The sequence below is a fragment of the Drosophila navojoa genome, chromosome X, assembly GCF_054131105.1.
Source record: "Drosophila navojoa isolate 15081-1374.11 chromosome X, UAZ_NAV_1.0, whole genome shotgun sequence".
NCBI lineage: Eukaryota > Metazoa > Arthropoda > Insecta > Diptera > Drosophilidae > Drosophila > Drosophila navojoa.
In genome coordinates, this window is record NC_142895.1 from 6,228,885 (window position 1) to 6,249,831 (window position 20,947).

A 20,947-nucleotide genomic window follows, 5' to 3' on the forward strand; every position below is an offset into this window, starting at 1 on the left:
CGTAGTAATCTCCCCGAAGCATATACATGATTTTGCTTAATGGCCTACTACTTTGATGGCAAACAAGTTGATCAAGTAGTTGGACTATTATTTGTTTACGACAGCCACATTTATGGGCTGTAATTGTCAAACAGACTTACCATAGCCCACTCAAGGCTGTCCTCGTTGCTTCGCCGCTGTCTCTGGCTCTGCAAGAAAATAATACAAAAATATATATAAATATTATATAGAAATATAGAGAGAGCGAGAGAGAGAGAGAGAGAGAGAGAGAGAGGGAGTCAGCTTATTAATTTGAGGCTTGTGTACATATTAATTGTTGTTATTGTTTCTATTGTTGCTCGCTCTGTTTGGCCATAAACACGCACGAGTCGTGTTGGGTCGCGCCGGCTTCCGTATTCGGCCGCCTAGGAGCCCTCGGCCTACTCCTTGGCCTAGTCGGAGCACGCATTTTTCGCATAAAAATCGACATGTTTATGCAGTTCTCATAATCAGCGGCAACGAGCAGGAGACGGGGCCTCCATAATTGCTGCAGTTTTTATGGCTGCGCCTATTGAAAATTGATTAGTGGGCCACAGAGCCTCGCAAGCTCTGAAATCGATGGGGACTGGGCGCTGCACATAAATCGCTCTTAATTTCTAGCTAAATTTTGATGGCATATGCCATTGAGCTAAGCTCGGCCACAGCTCAAAGCTGGCAACTGGTTTACGGCGCGCAGCAGCTGGCCAAGAACATTTCGACGAAGTCGGCAGCAATTGCGATGCAACTACAAACTAAAACTTTAGCTATCGACAGACAGACATACATACATATATGTGCATACATATATTTATATTCTAAAGATATATATGTATATAGAGAAGTATACATATATCAAATAGTTCTTCCAGCTCACAGCATTCTTGTTTTATGCTGCTAATGCAAGTTTTTAATTGAATTACGCAAGCCGGAGACAAATGCTGATAGATTCAACAGACAAAAGTGTGTGAGAGAGAGAGAGAGATAGAGAGACAGAGAGAGAGAGGGAGGTAGAGGGAGAGTGAGTGAGATGAAGTTAGCTCTTGCAAATAGTTGCAATAATTTCTGCAACGTATTTTACGGCATATTGTTGCATGTCGTGCAGTTGTCTGCTCTTTGGGGTATATCCGACTTGCAGTTGGTAAGACTTTGATAGGAAATAGTTGACATAATCGAGATAGTTTTAGTCTTAGTCTAGTCTAGTCTAGATATAAATGATAGTAAAGGGCTGAGCAGGAGCGGGGAGCTGCTGCTGGGTCAGAAATATCTCTGAATGGGGCATAGATGGTCTATATTGGGGTACAATCTAAGTCTAAGTCTAAGTCTAGTCTAAGTCTAAGTCTAATGTTAGTCCAAATCTAGTCTAAGTCTGGTCTAAGTCTAAGTCTAAGTCTAAGTCTAAGTCTAAGTCTAAGTCTAAGTCTAAGTCTAAGTCTAAGTCTAAGTCTAAGTCTAAGTCTAAGTCTAAGTCTAAGTCTAAGTCTAAGTCTAAGTCTAAGTCTAAGTCTAAGTCTAAGTCTAAGTCTAGTCCAAGTCTAAGTCTTAGTCTAATCTAGGTCCAGTCCAAGTGCTAGGAAATGCCTGAGCAGAAGCTGAGAGCAGCTGCTGAGTAAGGGGTATCTCTGAGTCAGGCATAGCTGCTCTGCTGCATTCGTTGCTTGTTTACCAATGCATGCACGTAACAAATTGAAAAATTGACATATTTGTGGGAACGGTGGGGCGGCTGGAGGAGTGGGCGAGTGGGCGAGAGTGGCTATAAGTAACCACAGATAGGGTTGTTTCTCTGCCAAGTCACCTGCTGCCCCTCCCCCCCTCCACCCACCATGATCCGGCAGTGGTGGCAGGCCCATACGATTGTATTTGATAAACAGCATGCCATGATTCATGGGCCAGGCTCTATTATCCTTTTGCATGCGCCAGAGCCTAACGAAAATGCATGCGGAAATGCTCGCCGAGAGCAGAGAGCGACGAGGGTGCGGGTGAGGGTGCGGGTGCGCCAGCAGGAGTTGGCATAAAAGTGAAATATATGCGACGTATTCATAAGAAAACATGCGATGCAATAAAAAAAGAAGCAGAAAACACAACTACAACAAATATGAAAAGCTGAAACACAGCGACAAGGTACAAAACGTGTGGCACGAAAGCGAAGCAAGCCAAATGGAACCCCAGTCCCGTTGCCGAATGAATCAGTCGAAGCTCTGTCTATCTGAATAAAAGTATATATGTGTGTGTGTGAGTGTGTGTGTGTGTGTGGATGGGTGTAGAAAAATAAAACGCACTCCAGGACATGACCACGAGACAGACAGATAGACAGACAGATAGCTCCAGCTACAAAATGGATGAACGTGGCAACAACCGTTAAGTGGTTGCCTGTTGTCCCCTCAAATGTTTTACAAACTGAACAGAAAATTCAACAACAACAATGAGAATCATAATAAAAAATCCAAAGCAAAGAAATAGCTAAATACAACAACAAGCGGAACAAATAAATGAGAATTGAAATAGCTGAAACCGATTGAGAGAGCCGTCAGTCGAATGTGTTTGAAGCTTGGGGGTAACTCTTCTCCGGGGGTAACTCTCGCGTCCCTGAGGATTGTCAGCTGTCCCAGTCAGCTGGCCAGCGCGCTAATTTACGCAGCGGGCGACGGGGTGGGCGTGCTGGGCCGGGCCAGTGGGGTATCAAGCGCAACCGAATCAAAAAAAGGGCGAACAAAAATCGAGTAGGCATAGCAAATGAGACAAAGCGGCCGACGCATGACTCATCCAGTCACAGGCCGCAGGGGTGGCACTATGTGCGGGGTGGGGGCAGTGCTGCCAGGGGGTTGCGCTATTTGGCCGCGTTATATATATTTTTTTTGACTACTTCAATGCCAGCTGAGCTGGCGTTTGGCTGGGGGAGTTCTGCAATTACAACAACTACAACTAGAGAACACAAAGAACGCGGCCAAGATAAGGAACAGCTGGTGCAGTGCAAGGGGGGGTTGAGCAAGTGGCTGGGGTTAAGCAAGAGCTGGGGAAGTTGCGCTATGAGTCATTCTTTTGGAGCTGGGGGGTGACTGGCAGCTATAGAAAATATTCTAGGAAACATTTATTCATTACGCTGTTGAGTATTTGATCAAAAAAATCTATAAAGAAGCGCAGCCCCCAACACCCAACGCTTTTTATGAGCTTTTCGACTTTCAGATCTTTGCTTGAAATGCAGCGGAGCTCAAAGTTTATGCTCGTGCCTGAGTGCCCTTACAACGTAGTAATGAACAATCATAAGAAAAAGCTCTAAAAGCACATGAAAGCTACTTTGTGCATGAATGTGAAAAGGTTCCTTGAGGCGATAAAGAAGTATACACAAGTTGAGTTGTGTATTTTCAAAGATATATAAATGCATACATGCATACATATATGCATCACATGCATGATGAAAACTCTTTAAGAAAAGGTCTTAATATGGATGGAAAAGCTTCTAGAAAAGCTCAAAATAATCCTATAAATTGATCTGCGCATAATTGTATGGAACAACAAATGCAAAAGCAAGCTTGCTTTATATTATGTGTAAAGCTTCTTGAAAAGCTTAAAAACTATACAAAAACGACTTTGCTTATTAAAAAGCTTTTCGTAAAGCTCTAAGAGTACACTTAAGTTGACGTGTGCTTCTAGAAAAGCTCTACAAGCACATAGAAGGATTATTGCATGCATATGTAAGGAAAAAGCTGCTTGAAAAGCTCAGAACTTCTATGGGAGTAAGACAACGATCAATTGCAACATTTTAGAGGTAAGATTTCATCGAATCAGATTTCATCCACATCTACTTTACAGCTAGTTCCATTGAGTGTTTTATTCTCATTCCAGTTCCATTAAATCTCAGCAGCCAACAGCTCCAACTGAGACTTAAGAATGATGAGAATGTCAGATGAGTCCAAGTGAGAGGCTCAGCCAGATAATTGATAAATTTCCTATGAAATAGTTTTATCTAAATTGCATTCGGCTGGCAGATGATTTCGATATCTACTCTACAAGTATGTACAGCTGGGCGGCAATTATTTATCTCTGTGTGGGAATATTCCTTTGGCGGATGGCCGCAAATATTTGGCAGCGTCGCTCGCAAAGTTGGGCTTATCTAAATGCCATTTGGTTGGAGGGCGCAAAGTTGGTAGCGAGTGCCGCCTGCCATCTAGATATTCAGATAGCGCACACACATAGAAGACAACCGTTTGCGGTCAGCCGGGGCCCGCCTCGGCCTCAGTCAGTCGGTTGAGGCTCAAATCCACTCGGGCCAAATGTAAATATTAAATTTGAGCATAAAAATAATACGCCAAAAAGAGATACAAAGAAAATGCTAAATGCTAAACGCCAAATGGAGACGAACTTCAGCAGCTTCAACTTGAAATAGACTACATTGAAATATCGAGAAGAGCCCAGAGAGCAGGACTGGAAGCTGGAGGAAGCGTGGGGCGCGTGGGGCGCGGACAGGGCGCTGGCATGCAGCGGCTATAAAAAGCTTTTGGCATGACTATGAAGTGCTAGCCAAAGGTCCTGACGCAATTGACGCTACGACAACGTCCACGACAAGGAGCGAACAACTTGAGATAGCAAAGGGAGACAGAGAGAGGGAGTGGGAGAGAGAAAGAGAAAAAATGGAAGACGACTCCATAATAATTTTATGCGCTTCCAAAAAACTTCCGCTCAGTCATAGCGTTGTGTTTCCGGCAAGGAGCGCCACGAAGACATTTCGCAAACACACACACACACACACACACACACACACACATGCCGCCAAATTGCCATAGAATTTGTGCTTTACTTGGCCCGTCAAGCTCTTCCTTTATGTTCGCCTTCGTCGCTGGCTTGATTTTTGCCTCGTCGGACGTCTTAGACGGCTCTGGGGGCATTTGGAGGAAGGGTTTTTTTTTTTGTATTTTATTTTATTTTTTTACAGCAGAACCGGCAACTGGCAACTGTGGGCTGGATTGCTGGTTACTGGTTACTGGGCACACGGCCTGACTGGCTGGCTGGCTGACTGGCTGGCTGACTGAATGAATGAATGAATGAATGAATGAATGAATGAATGTTCAACTGTCACTTCCGTTTGCGAGGCCACCCACCCAACACCACACGCATTTGCTGACAACAGCAACAGCAATATAGCAGCAACAAGAGTGCGAACAACAACAACAACAACAACAACGACAGCGACAGCGACATATCAGCATACATTCTTGCTGACGAGCTGAGTCGCAGGACGAGGCGTTGACATTGTAGTTGCTGCTGCTCTTGTTATTGTTGGTTAGAGAGTGGTTGCTCCGTGTGTGTGTGTGTGTGTGTGTGGCTGGGAGCCGTGGCAAACAGCGACGAGTAATGACATATTCAAACGCAGCGCGAACTTGTCGACGGGCGAAGGCGTCAACCTGCCCCGCCGCCGCCATTGCCGCCGCCCACTCAGCCAAGCTGAAGAGACGCCAAGGCGAAAGAAAGAAAAATACAGCAGCTAACCGGAGAAGGAAGAAAAAATACATATATATATATATATACACATATACACATACACACATACATATATGTATATAAAATAAAGCAAAAAAAAGAACCAAGAAAGAAGAGAAGCATAGCAGAAGCGTTGCCAGACATTTTGACAAAGCTGGCGACAAGGACATACACTTGTAATAACATAAAAAGGATATTGTAAAACATTTTCATAAGTTCTGTTCGCAGACGCTGCTTAGAAAATCGCATGGGACAACGACACCCATCCCCCCCACACACACACACCCACACCCACACACCCACGAGTTGGTAATGGAAACTATTCGCTAAGCTGTGACTAAAGCGTTGCCAGTCGATGCAATTTTTGTGTAAATGGATGTGCGCCGGTCGGTCTAATACATTGATCACTTGAGCTGCTGCCAGGCAGGAAGTGCTCTGTATCCGTTCCATATAATTGAACCATTCTCGCTTCCTCTCACACACACACTCACACGTTCCTCCGCTCTCCTGCGAGCAGGTAACAAATTAAGGTAGAGCTGTGGGTGCCTGCCTCACAGCTACATATGTGAACAATTACATGGGGTAACTGACTTGGGCAACACAGATAGTCGAGGCTGGAGGCTCTGGCTGATGATGAGCTCGCAACTGAAATTTCCTAGAATTGGTCGAGTTAAGCGACAGACGTTTGAGTGAGAGAGCAAAAGCGTACCGGGCCAGATAGTAGCTCGGATTGAAATGCATATGAATCAATGTTAAGTGATGAATCTTAAAGGAAAAGTAAAGCAGGAGACCCCAATTGCCTAGGCTAGGCTCTTAAGTTAGTTTTGAGTGTTAGATCAATAATAATCTTTTATGAATAAGTCGAGATAAAGTCAAGTCTTTCGTTCATGCTCATTCTCAATCTCCCTCTCTCTCTCTTTCTATTTGTTGCTTAGCTTAAAAATCTGGAAAACTACTCTACTCATATGAAGTACTACAGATCATTAGCTTTAAGTCTTGAACAAGTAAATGTTAAGTCTTTAGTATTTGAAAGAGCCGTAAGTAATGGTAAATATATAAAAGAAGTTGAATTTTAACCCAAGTATTATGGAAAATACGCAACTAAAACTGAAACGCCCAATAAAAATCCCATTTAAGAGGTGGAGAGAGAGGGAGAGAGAGAGAGAGAGAGAGAGATAGATAGATAGAGAGTGAGAGTGGAGAGGAGAGAGAGAAAGAGAGGTGAGAGAAGAGGCGGAAGATCATATGTTAGAGTGAAAGACGTGTAAAGGTCTACAAGAATATATTTCGATAGATTAACTCTGGTGAAGGCTTTACTGAATATTTTTTTTAGTATATAGGCAAACATTGGCTTTTTCAAATGTTCTCTCCTACTGATGGCATGTGCTCCCCAATACCGATAACGACTATAGCTATTTATCGATAGTCGATCATAATGCTCTACTTCTAATTCCGATTGGTCTACAGTTATAAGAATACTTGTAAGTATGATATAAGAATACAGATATAATACTTGTACAGATAATACTTGTAACTATGATATAAGAAAAGAAATCAAATACTTCTCAAAATGAAAATATAGCTAATGAGACGAGTGACATTAACTCTGAGTCTCTAGACTGAACATGGAGTTAACTTAAGCGAGTTGCATTAGCAAGTGGTAAAATTTTAGCTCTTAAAGGGATCACATAAAAGGTAGCACCAAACCGAAGTCGTAAAACTGATAAATGCAAACCAAAGTCGTAAGACTTGTCTACTGCTGTCTACTACTTCTTTGATGGAGAGAGCACTGAGAGGTAGTCATGGAGTGAGCTTCCAAGTAATGAAAATTTTACTATCAATTAGATTCAACTGGGCTGAACAATAATTTGTTAATTAGGGTTTTCCTGCATTCATTGAAATTTAGCTTTTTTCTCTCTCATACTTTTGCCTTTGTCATATTCACTTTGGCTTCAGTTATTTTTTTTTCGCTGTTTCTTTCGCTTGTGGCAAAGCGTTTGTCAACAATGGGCCAAATTTGATGGCCATTCGAAATTCACATTTGGCTTTCTATTTGCCATTCGGATTTTTGGGCTAATTTGATGGCCCTCGCCCACATTGCGCTCGCTTCTCTTCCTTTTCCTTTTCATCTATTATTACTATTTTTTTTTTCTTTTTCGGGGCTGACTGCCAACCCTCGCTGCTGCTGCTGCTGCACACATGTAGTTCTGGGGCAGCTGGCCGCCCTCAAGTTAGAAATGGGCTACACTTCAAGTTGAATGCGCTCTGGTTCGACTGTTCCATCAATGACTATTAATTGGCGTTCTGTTTGCCAAGCCGAGATGGTCGTGTGGGCGAGGGTTGGGGTTGGTGTGGGGTGGGCTGGGTTTGGGGAGTGGCACGATATGGAGGACGCTTCACTTGCATTAAGGCGGCGCCATTAAAGCTCATTCGAAATGCAGGCCAGTTTGCCTATGCTAAGAGCTGCTGCCCGGGCAAGATAGCCAAAACACGCCTCCGCCCCCCGCACCCCGCCCCTTTGCATGCCCCTGGACAAGTGGAGCACTTTAGAAGTGCCGCACATAGATTCTCATTCTCATTTTCATTTTCATTCTGTTTTTAATTTTCATGAGTTCGTTTTCATTTATATATGTTGTTGTTGTTGTTGTTGTCGTTTGTTGTTGTTGTTGTTATTTTAATGTTCATTTCCATTTGGCATGCAGCTAAGTGCGCTGCCATTTGGGGTCGTCATCGTCGTCGTCGTTGAGGTCTAATGATGATAGCTTGACAAATATTTATTGCTTAAGCATTTGAGTGCAAATATTTTAATTAGTCTGGCGACAACGACAACTGCCACAGCCACAGTCACAGTCACAGGCAATAAGCTGATCAAAAAAAAAGTAGTGCATGCATATTGCCACAGGCGGTCGATGGCTGTGCCCCGTGACCGCAGCTTAATCAACTGCAAAGCGGCTTTCAATTGCCTCCAATTAACCAAATTAACAATGGACCTCGGCGTGCCTACTTAAAGATGTACGAGAGCTTATTGAAGACAGCAGCAGCAGCAGCAACAGCAGCAACAACAACAGCAGCAGCAGCAGGAGCAGCAGCAGCAGCAGCAGCAGCAGCAGCAGCAGCAGCAGCAGCAGCAGCAGCAGGAGCAGGAGCAGCAGCAGCAGCAGCAGCAGCAGCAGCAGCAGCAACAGCAGCAACAGCAGCAACATGCAACATATAGCAGCAGCAGCAGCAGGAGCAGCAGCAGCAGCAGCAGCAGCAGCAGCAGCAGCAACAGCAGCAGCAGGAGCAGCAGCAGCAGCAGCAGTAGCAGCAGCAGCAACAACAACAGCAGCAGCAGCAGCAACATGCAACATCTAGCAGCAGGAGCAGCAGCAGCAGCTGTTGCAGCTGCTTTATAAAAATCACTGAGAATTGGAAATGGAGACGACGCGTCGATGGCAACGTTCAACCTGCAGCTTTGATCGCATCAGCTGTCAGAAATTGTGAATGACTGACAGGAGCTGGGGCGCGGGGCGTGGCTGCATAATTTGTGGCATGCAAAGAGCTAACAAAGCGACAGCACAGCTCATAAAAACGAAACAACAAAGCTAAAAAAAAAAAAAACACAGAAAAAAACAGAAAAAAACTTTCGACATGCTGACGAGGACGCGTCAAAGGCGATCGAACAGGCATCGAAGGGTTCCGCTTGCCGCAGTTGCTGCCACAATTGCTGCTGCTGCTGCTGCTGCTGCTGCTGTAACTGTACTTGTATTGATTGTGCGGCAGCAACAGCCAGCAGCAGCGGCAGTAACTTGAGCATGTTGCACTTCCGCCGGCTGTCGTTGCCAGACGTTTTAGCAATTTGCAACGCCAGCAAATTGGGCCAAATTATGAGCTGGTAACAAAACTTGCCAGCCAGCCCCCTCCCACCCTCTCTCTCTCTCTCTCACTCACTCACCTGCCGCGAATATCAGGTGTGTGTGTGTGTGTGTGTTTGTGTGTGGCAAGGACGCACGAGCTGCACATCCATCAGCTCACAGCAGCACTCGAAGCGCTTTGCCTCAAACTTCATCTCTTCAAGCCAAATGGCAGAAGAAGAAGCAGCAGCAGCAGATGAAGGAGGAGAAGGGAAAAATAAAAACTGAAATCTCTTACGATAATCGTTTTTCTTCTTCTTTCTTCTTTTTTTTTTTTTTGTTTTATTTTAATTTGTTTTTTATTTCTATTTCTTGTGTTGCTTCAGTCATCATAAATCATTGCGAGCGACGCTGAGAGACATTTCCAAGACGCAGTTACTAATTGTGTTCAGTTCAAAGTAAATTGAAACAGAGACTTGTAGCCGAGTGTTCGGATCGGATCGGGCCAAGCGAAGAATGAGGGCATGTTTTGAAGCAGGTGCTGGACTCGCAGCAGAAAGCTAGAGTCTGGCCAGAGTCAGAGCAATTGAGGTTTGGGCTTGGCCAGTGCTGCCAGATGGTTGGAAATTTGAGGTTATGTATATGCTAATTGATTTGAATACTATCAATATGGAAAGAGAGGTCTAGAAAGAAGTGCTGAAATTAAAGGAGGTTTTACTTCAGCTTAGACTGGACAGAGTTGCCAGACTGTAGTACTGCTGCACATGCTTAGGCATATACAGAAAATTCTAGAATAAATGTGATTTTATATATTAGATACACATATATAAAATCACATTTATTCTAGATTTTTCATTTGATACACATATTAAATACTCTGTAAAATCTATAATTATTTAATATAAATAATATTTTAAAAAGTATTTAATTTTCTCATTAAATATTCTGTAGTTGGAGTACATATATTTAAAAAAAAAATTCAGATAAATCCAGAAAAAATCTAGTCTGACTCTATTATCTCATTGAATACTCTGTAATAAGAATACCAGCGGGGTATATATATATTTTTTTTTTTTGGCAAATAAATATAAAAAAATAAAAAATATATATAAGCTCTAATCAGACTTTATATCTCATTGAATACTCTGTAATATGAATTCTAGCAGGGTATATATGTTCCGAAAGTAAATCTAGAAAAATTCCATAACGACGGAAAGATATTTAGGACTAGATCGACGCAGCTCTTCGCTTTGATCGGGAATAAAGAATAAAAGTTCTTTTATGCTGTTTTCTAAGCTTCCCTCTCTCTATTGCATAGATTTAAACAAAACCCAGAATGGCATTTGAGGCTGTCATTTTCAATTAGTTCGAGACATAAAAAGAGCTAATAAATTCATGGAATAGAGAGTTCAGTGAATAGCGAAATCAATGAATAGATAATGGCATAACTGATTCTCACTATGATTTATAATTATTAAACATATCATCTCAGTCCATGTGGAATGAAAAGAGAACGCCATAATTCAGCCTTACTGAGATTAAAAGATTTTACGACTTATCTATGGAAATGTTCACGAATCAAGCTTTATGAATCTTTATGATAATACTAAGTTCTGTCTAAGTTTGTTAAGCAAAAATTACAATTTCATAAATTGCATAATTTTACATAAATTCCAACTCTGATTTTACAGCCAGAATTTTCTTAAGAGAAAATCAAATAAATATTGTATAACTGAAACTCTTTTCATAGAGAAATGTATTTTAGCTAAATCATAGTTTGATAAAAGTCTATTGTAAATGCGCATAGGCTTTGACTTGACAACTTGACTTCAGATGAGTGGCTTTTCAAAAAGTGAATAATCTCACTCTAAGCCCAAGAGGTTCTTAGTAAGAACTTGTAACTGAATTTTTTAAATTGAAAAAAATTACTAAAAATTAAATGCAAATTTATTTTATTTAATTTTTTATATTATTTTGAAGTACATTTATTTTTAAATATTTTTTAATATTTTTTATATATATATATTAAAATTATTTTTACTATTATTTTTTTTTTTTTTAATATTTTTAGTCAATTTGCCGTTGCTCGCCTTAACTGAGTCAAGCTGTCAAGTTGCAAAGGCGTCTGGGCAGCCAAATGTCAGCCACAACTGGGGGCCACAGCCCACGCACACAGACACACCTACATAGGCAAAGGTTAAAGTTCGTTTAGCAACTAAAGTCGAAGCGCATTCGCAACTCCTCCAAATGGAGTTGCGCCCAGTCGCCGGGGCTGCAGTTGTTGCCGTTGTTGCCAGCAATATTTACGCACATGTTGAGCAACATTTGGGCAGCGAAAGCAAAACCAAATAAATTTCGAACTGAAACCGAAAAGAGTGCAGCATGGGGCACGTTGCGAGCAAAGTAAAAGTGACAAATGCTGCGGCATGGACGGGCCAAAAGCGGTTTATGGCTAAAGCTCTACTCACATTTTCAGCTGTTGCCAATTGTTGTTGTTGCTGGTTGGTTGTTGTTGTTGCTAGTGTTGCGGCTGCTTCTTGTTGCAAGCTCAAATGTCAGGCCAGCGCAGCAACACACACACACACACACACACACACACGAAGGTAAACAAAATCCTGCTGAATTGCTCGAAAAATTTCACTGGCAATTTTTGCTTTTTACAAATATTTCATTTATTTTCTTGTTGTTGTTGTTGTTGTTGTTGTTTAGTGTTGCACCTTGCGGCTGCGGCTGCTGCGGCGCCAATGCATGCACTTCATAACTCTACAGAGATTGTGGCAATTGCATCAGATAACACACTGGTAATCCACACCGCAGTTTGATTTTCTTTTCGGTTTCTTATTTTTTTTTTTTCTTATACAAAACAAAAACTTTTGCGAGACACTTGAAAAAAAAAATTTTTGTATTCGCTTCTTATGAAACACTCACTTTAATTTTTGTTTCTCTTTTGATTTGTGTAAAAAAAAAAATAGCAGTAAATAATTTGCAATTGTATATAAACAAACGCACGTTGTCTGTGCGCTGAGTTTTACGAGAATTACGAGACGAGGCCAGGCCGTCGAGTAAATCGGTTCGTGCTTAAGTCCGCCGACACGAAACGCACGCCACGAGCTAACGAAACGCAATGCGAGCAGCAGGTGAGGGTGCAGACAGAGATTCAGCCAAGGCGGCGCATCGAGCCCAACGACTGCGAGCACGAACATGTTCGAGCGCGTTCGAGCGGCGCTGTTAACGCGCTGCTGTTGCACTGTTAAGCGCCGTGCGAAGAGCAGCCAAACGAGAATTTCTCAGGAGAGTCGTTGCATGGAATCGTTGGAGTTAATGAGTTGAGATCAAGCTGGATGGATAGAGGGCTCGTTTAATCTGTGGGAAGTGCATGCAGTAGAATATATTGCAGTCTTATATGACGCACAAACCTTTTTTAATTATTATATCGATTTTAGTTTTCTATTATTTCGAATATTTAATAAATGAAAATAAATTTTAAAAAACTTTGTACTTTTTGGGTATTCTAAGATAAGATCAGCGAGGACCTACGGATGAATCAATTCATACATATGTATTTAAGGAGTAAAGCTAAGGCTTAAGCGCTATGAGCGTTATCAAACTAGATTGTTTGACTGAAGGCCCATCGATAGATTAATGTATATACATATGTAAAATATCATATATAATCAAAATATCATATAAATGTATGTGTGCATGAGACCTACGGGCGTTGTTTAAGTGATCAATCTACATACATAATCTACATACATACATACATACAATGTATATGCAACTAAAAAATGTACTGCTGCACTATACAAAACATATAATAAATGAAATGCCATAGGTTCTGTTTGAAGGTGTCTAAAATTTATGAAGCTAAGCTGCAACAGTTTTTTCTAACCTTTTCTAGCTATTCTTTCTAGCTATAGTATTCCTATTTTTGTGAAGAGCTATATTTAAGAAGTTTTTTTTTTTTTTTCAAGTCATAAACTGGAAAAAATATCTAAATGGATAATAGGAAAAATATATGATTATTAATACTAGTTTAAAATTGTTTTAAAATTTTGCAAAATTTTAAGAGATGACGGGAATATCATTATTATACATATGACGAAGCAGCACCCAAAGTGAATTATTTTGATCAATCTAAACTGATTGAGGGAGCAAGAGGTGTGATTTGCTTACTCTAAATGCTCTTTAAAATCAAATAAAAATATCTAGGTATACTCGGAATGTCTTAGGAAAGAAATCAACTATTATTTCTATATAGATTGATTGAATATACTCGAAAATTTTAAATTTAACCCTATATAGATTGTTGTTTTCTATGAATATTTTGCTCTCTCTCTCTCTCTCCCTCTCTTTCTCTCTCTCTCTCTCTCTCTTTCTCTTTCTCTCTCTCTCTCTCTCTCTCTCTCTCTCTCTCTCTGTCTCTCTATCTATATCTTAATTTAACTGACAATCTCTTCGTACCCCCAAATTCACTTTGAAATTAACTAGATCTATTGATTCATCAATATCAAATAAATATAACTAATAGAAATATATTTACAGGTTTATTTTAAAACTCTCAAGACTCTGTCTCACTCTCTCTCTCTCTATCTCTCTGTATCTCTCTCTGTCTCTCTCGCCATCACTCTCTCTCACTCTCTCTGTCTCTCGCTCTCTCCCTCTCTCTTTGTGACTATTACCCAGATTATCTGGAACATGTTCACTGCGCTGCTCTAAGCCATTTTCTTTTGACAAGTTTTAGCCCAGTTTGTTCGCCTGACCCGCTCAACTATCTGGCTGGAGTCATCGCCTGACGCTAATAATTCCCGGTTCGATTCTGGGCCTGGGTGTCGGATGTCAGTGGGAGAAGCGTTGGCTGCCATTCGTGGCGAACTGCTGTTCATCATTAGGATGATTGCTGGGGATATCATTTGGCGTTGTTTCCTATAATTTAGCTGGCTTTGGCCCGGCCGATGCGCCATTGCGCCGCTTGGCGTTTGCCACTGAGGTAGTCCCCGGCTCTATCCAGAGCCAGTTTCCAGCTTAATTGCGAATTTATGGCCGCCGTTGTGAGTGTGCAAGGCTAGGCTTGGGTGGGTGAGTGGGGCGGCCAAAGGCAAAGTCAGAGAGGTGGGAGGGGGGGAGATGGGCTTAAGCACAGCGTGGGTTTTTGGCCAATTGCAACGGCAACTGCAGCAGCAGCAGCAGCAGCAGCAGCAACTGTTGCCCAAAATTGAAGAATTCGCCTGAGGTCAATGCTGTCATGACACTCAGTCGAAATCTTAGCGTTTTATTTGATACCCTCTGGATGTTGTGAAGGGGTGGATTGGTTTGCTGATTGGCATATCTATATAGACGAATGCTTTGATATCTTTTCTAATTAGAAGTTACATTGTATGGCATAAGGAAGAGTTTTCACTGGATTTATCGATAGATATCGAGCAGAGGAAGTACCAATGATATATGAATAATGTAAGCACAAGCTGACTGAGCTCAGTATACATTCAAATCTGTATTTTACATGAAGCATATCAAAATATAATGATTGATGTAGAAAAGTATCGATAAATAATATCGATTTGCAAAAATCGATACATAAAATCAAAAGGCATCTGAAAATACAATTATGCATGGATATATATCGATATATATATGATGAGATATATGGATACATATCGATAAATAATATCGATGTATACTATCGGTATATACAATCGATAAATATCGATGTGTTTAATGAAAGACATATGGAAATACAATAAAAGATATGAATATATATCGATATATAATATAAATTTGCAATATCGTTACATGAAATCGATAATTATCGATTTGAAAGCAAATCAGCTCTAAGATCTAACTACTTTCATGTTATACACTTTTCTAAGGCTCAACTGCCAGTGGATGAAGGGTATGTGGGCTAGTCGAGCCAACTGCTGTTGTTGCTAATCTTGTTCCTGGTTTGATGTTTTGCTTTTTCGTTAGGCTGCAATCAAAGCCGCAGCTGTTGCACCCACAACTGCTGCTGCTGCTGCTGCCCGACTTAGGCAGGCAATCAGAGCCGGCAACATCTTGCTTGAGGCGCTGGCATATGGTGCGATCGTGAATGGGCGCTTGTGTCTGGCACAGGTTTTGCCAAAAGAAAAAGAACGACACACAGAAGAAGACAAGAGAAGGAAAGACAAAAAGGTAAAGACTTAAAGGGGGGGCAAAGCGGAGTGGAGCGGAGCTGCGACTGGAAGACGACACTGTGGGAGCCCTTTCCGAGATGCGACGTGTTAATCAGTTGTCTGCATGATGCGCCGATTCTGAGATGCTGCATAATTGAATCGATACACAACGGACGAGCGGACGAACGGACGAACTGACAATGAGCAGAGATATGTGTGCATGTTCTCGATAGGAAATGTTTATTTTAACTTTTTGTGTGGAAAATTTATGGCACGACGCATCGAGCGCAATTTAAACTACGCGTGTGAGTGCGAGATGTGAGCGAGACGGAGAGAGAGAGAGAGTAGGAGAATGGGAGAGTAAGAGAGAGAGAGGCCGAGAGATAGTGTAAGAGAGGGTGTTTGGTGTTTAGTTCTTGAATCCCCTTGCATTGGTATATCTTCCAGTGATAAAGTGTTTGCGCCACGTTGCGCTTCATCCAATATTCTCTCTTTCGTATGATGCTCGGTATGCGTGTGTGTGTGTGTTTGTGTGTCTGCTTCTATTTTTTTTGGTAATTGTCGTGTAATTTATGGTCCACGCATGGGAATATCAATGTTTTCTGGTCTATATTTACACACACACACACACACACACACACAGCTAGCTAGAAGAGCGAGAGGCTGCCACACTTTGACTCGAGCGCTTCTGTTTTTTCTGCCTCTCGCAATTGTTTATAAACAATCGACACCAGCGACTGCTGCAACTATGTTTGGATAGGTTATCGACGGAAGGAATTTCGGTACACTCTGATATGTCCATGATGGAATGATTCCTTGAGCAAAAACTAATCTTTCTATGACAAAGCTGGGGATCTGAACAACTCCAACTTAAGATTCGATTGAACTGGCTCGGACTGAAGCGCGAGTCACGCCACATCTTTTCACTTTCCGCTGACTTCACTCGCTTCCTGTGTTCCTTGGAAACTTTTCCACTTCCAGCTTGCTCAGCTTGATTGATTTTCCTCTGTTTTCCCCGCGCTGGCTTTACTTTCAAGTGCCTTGACAAAAACTATCAAATTTTTGGTTGTATCGGGATCTTAAAGTTTCGCAGAACTATGTAATATTTCCGTTATGCGACTAATTTAGATGCAACGGCAACGACAGGCGCTTGGCTGAAGGTGGGCATCGTCGTGTCTTGTTCTATGTTTAAAACGCGTCACCCCACAGCAATTAGAAATTCCTAGGGGCCGCAGACTTGGGCGCAGACTTTGTACCTCGAGTGCGGCTATTTCTAGCAGCCACTCCACGAAACTGTTGGGGCTGGGGCTGGGCAGGAGTTGGGGCAGGAGTTGGGCGCTTGCTGAATTCAATTTCATCAAATCAAATGAAATCTAATGTAATCCCTTTTACGCCCGACGCGTACGCAACGCATGCTCCGCCCACTTGAATGCCAGAGTCCCCATTTAGTTGACAGTTTTGCTGTTCATTAGTTGCTGCTGCTGTTGCTGCTGCTGCTGCTGCTGTTGCTGCTGCTGCTGGTTTGGCGCATTGCTTAGACCATGGTCCATGGCAACAGCCAGTCAATGTCAGAGCTATTTGCAAAACTCGTGCCGCAGTCGTTTTTGCTGTCGCCATCTCATCTCATCTCAGCCCCAGCTCCCTGCCCACTGATTGTTGTCAGCCAGCGGCAGCAGCAGCAGCAGCAGCAGCGACAGCGGATGCAACGTTGCTTAAAATATCAGCCATGTCGCTTTGGGGTGGCCTCTGCCCGTGCCCGTGCCCGTGCCTGGGCCTGGGCTCTGCCCCCGTATTCCGGACAGCTGTATTTCATTCAGATGGCGGCGGTTGCCATTTGGCACGCTTCTTCCCCAGCAACAGCAACAACAGCAACAACAACAACAACAACAACAACGACTGCAAATGAGTTGTGCCAAATTCAAGGGCGAGCAGCCCGTTTTATGGCACGAAAGCCAAGACGCCGCCAATCTAAACCAATTCGAAGCAATCGCAGTGCTGCCTGGCGAAGCGTTTGCACTATTTTTGAACGTCCGGCCGTATCTTGTTTCGCCTTGGTATACCCTGTAAGGCATAGGGTATATGGGCGAGAGGCGAGGAGCAGCGCCGAGTATTTGATAGTCGGCATATGGGAAGGGGTTGATGGCTGAGTTGTTATTATCCGAAGGCTGGAAGCCTCCTGAAATACCATGAGGAGCGCTGCCAGCGTCGCTTTTTATGTGTGTTTACTGTGAAATTTATTTTTAATTTAAGCGACGCGTTGCCTGCAACTGGAGTGACTGCAGAGGCAGAGAGAGAGAGAGAGAGAGAGAGAGAGAGAGAGAGAGAGAGAGAGAGTGAGAGAGAGAGAAGAACACGGCAAAACATTTAAACAGGATGCAGTGGCAGCAGCAGCAACAGCAGCAACAGCAGCGGCAATGGCAACAAGGGCAGCATCCCCTCCATTCCTGGACTGCATCCCCATTGGCGACCAAGTCGAGTCAAGTCATGCAGCCGAGCTGAAATTGCTTAAAAATTGCCAGACAGTGCAAATATGTTTCGGGGGAGAAATGGCCCGGGGCCCGGCTGTTTGCCATTGCCATTGCCATTGTTGTTGTTGTTGGTGGTGGTGCTGGTGCTGGTGGTGGAGCTGGATCTCCGTTCACTGTTGCCAGCCTCGAGTTGACAGCGGCAGCAACAAATAGTTTGCCCAAAAAAAAAAAAAGAGGAGAAAAAAAAGAGAGAATAGAGGAGGCGAATAAAGCAGCAACAGCAACGCACAAAGATCAACTGCCCCACCCCTGCCCCTGCTGCTGCTGCTGCTGCTGCTGCTGGCGGGACGTCATGGGGCCAGCTGTCAGTCTGGGCGCATTAAAATGCAAAAGCATTTCATTTGCCGCCTCGCAGACAAAATTCAAAATCAGCAAATTACGTGCCAGCAGAATGGCGGGCCATGTAACTAACACTTGGCAAGCTGCAACAGCAGCAGGAGCAGCAGGAGGAGCTGGAGCAGCAGGAGGAGCAGGAGGAGCAAGAGCAGCAGGAGCAGCAGGAGGAGCAGCAGCAGCCACCCCTGGGGCGATAGAACCTTTTGCCGTTTGGCATGGCCAGGGCCATGGCTAACCCTCTCCCGGCTCACCCGCTTAAGACGACATGTAATTATCGCTGGCAAAAAGGGAATTCGCAGCGTGAATGTCACCAACGGTGACTGCATCACAGCCAGTCACAGTCGGTCACCGTGACTGTGAAGAGCAGTAAGCAAATCCCAATCACATCAGAGAAACAAAGACCGAGATAGGTAAAGCTTCCGGTTTAGCCTCTACCATGGCCATAAGCACGCCCCTTGGCCAAGGAAGAGAGCGTGAGCGTGAGCTACGGCACAGCTTAACTGCCTTGCTGTATGGCAACTCTGGCCGCACTCGCTCATCTCTATCCCTGCTGGCCACACAAAAGGTGCCTCAAGCAGCACCGCCTCCGTCCCGGGCGGGCTCAATGCCTCGTGACTGGCAGCAGCTGCGAGTGGACGGATACCCGGCCCCAATGCCAATCGGCACTCGTAATGAAGTCGACTCCACTCTTAGTGCTTCCCGGGCGAGAGTGGGTGGTTGGGTGGCTGGGTGGGTGAGTGGCCATACGTGTTGGTATTTTGCACTCGGTGAGGTTTATTTAAATTTGACGCTCGCCTTGCAGCCGGCGCTCTTTGGGCTTCGCCTCGTCGCTGCGTCTGTCTGTCGCCGGCCAACCGATTACTTTCGCTGTCTAAATTATTTCGCAAAACGGTTTCGGGTTATTTGAGCAGCGCTTTGGGGCCGGCTCAAGGTGAATGGCAGGCGAACGAACGGTAATTACTTAAAAATCAACCGCCTGCCGCCTGCCTCCTGCCGTCTCCTGCTCGGACACGAAATCGGAGTCGTACTCGAATTCGAATTCGCAGCGCTGCCAGTGAAGTTGGAGACAAAGTCGTGACTGGGGATCTGCGAGCGTTACTTCTGGTGCGTGCGACGGTTTATGGCACGCTTGGGAGCGAGTAGACGAAGCGCGGGGGAGGGGGTGGAACGGCCAGTCTCTGCACTTGAGCGGCTGCTGGCCATTTGCAAAAGTGAAATGCAAGTAATTAAAATTGCCAGCAAACAGGTTACCCGATACCCGCATGGCATGTCAGGTCTGCCGGGGGGTGTAGGGGGTGCACTTGCTGATTAGGCTCCAATGGGTTTGGTGTTGCTGTTGCCCCGCCCCCTCCCCAAACTACAGTTGCCCTGCCCTCGCCCAGCTCAGCTAGTGTCAACAATTACATTGCGTAGGTTCGCACGCCCCAATCACTGACGCTCGCCCGCCTCTCACCCTCCCGCATATCAGAAACAGTTCCCAGTCTGCATCTCACTTGGCATCTGAGTGGGTCTCAGTGAACCCCCGCCCCCATCTCCGCTAGCATTCAATTGAATTGGAGCATTGTTTGTTTCTGGAAATGCTCTCGCTCTCTGTGCCCATCTACATTACGTATATTATTATTTTTTTTTTGGTTTTTGGTTTTTTTTTTTTGGCTGTTTGTTTTTTCAGTCACGGCTGCCGAAGAGGCTGCAAAAACGCCGAAAAGGCACGTAGCTCATTGCCGGAACTGCAAACGGAGCCGTGGCCCTGGCACTTTACCACGTCGCCTGCCACTTTGCTTTCATTTCATTTCGTTTCGTCTCGTTTCGTTTCGTTTTCGATTTTCCATTTCTTTATGAAAATTGCTGATAATCACACAAAGCAGCAGCAGCAGCAGCAGCATCGGCAGCAGCATCGCCAGCAACTCCTCTGGCAACAGAGACGGAGCCACGTCATGGCAAAGTGCGAAGCCGAGACACTTGCCTCGGAGATCACTCGATATGTACTTATCTCCAGGCAGGGGCGCAGGGCAAGCGAAGGGCGTATGAAGTTTTTTTCTTATTATTTTCATTTTTCTCTCTTTTTTTTTTTTGGGCAAGTGCTTTCGAGCTGTCTGCTGTGGGGGCTGTGATTGAAAGTGATTTCGAAAGTGGCAGCGAGTGTGAAGATTATAATTGTATAGAGCGCAGCATGGAAGGCAATCTGAGACAGCCAGAGCCAGAGCCACATAGTGAGCTGCATATGCAAATGATTCGCTCGATTAAAGCGCTCGCTGGGGCTAGGTCAGCGGGCAGGATTGCCATTAGATATCGTAAATCTGTTGAGTGGCATTCATATGGCAGAGTGTAACTAGACTCCGTCTCCTGCTAAAGTTCCATTCGGGCTGCAGACGGCATTCGCTTTGATTCGAACATCCATCCACTTTGTTTTCATATACATTTGAAAAGCACGGAACTTGTGAATTCTGAATTGTGAATTGTGAATGCCAGCTGCAAGTAGTTGGCTGAGTTGGCTGAGTTGGCGAGCCGACGGAGGCTCAATGCAAATGATACAAATGGAAAAACTTGCTCACTTCGAGCACATTTTAATCAACTCTGAATGGCACCACTCAATCTCAAAATGAGCAGC

The 20,947-nt window shown here is 43.9% G+C and overlaps 1 protein-coding gene across 1 annotated transcript in view; it reads right to left on the minus strand.

Annotated features, from left to right (window-relative positions):
* The window catches only part of rst (irregular chiasm C-roughest), a 30,002-nt gene extending 17,843 nt beyond the window's left edge, over positions 1-12,159 (minus strand). The window contains exons 1-2 of the mRNA XM_089263509.1: positions 11,792-12,159; positions 141-188 (exon numbers count right to left, since the gene is read on the minus strand). Of these exons, the coding sequence (XP_089119635.1) occupies positions 141-143 (3 nt within the window). The 5' untranslated portion in view covers positions 144-188; positions 11,792-12,159. The remainder of the gene's footprint in view (positions 1-140; positions 189-11,791) is intronic.
* Positions 12,160-20,947: the final 8,788 nt, after the last annotated feature.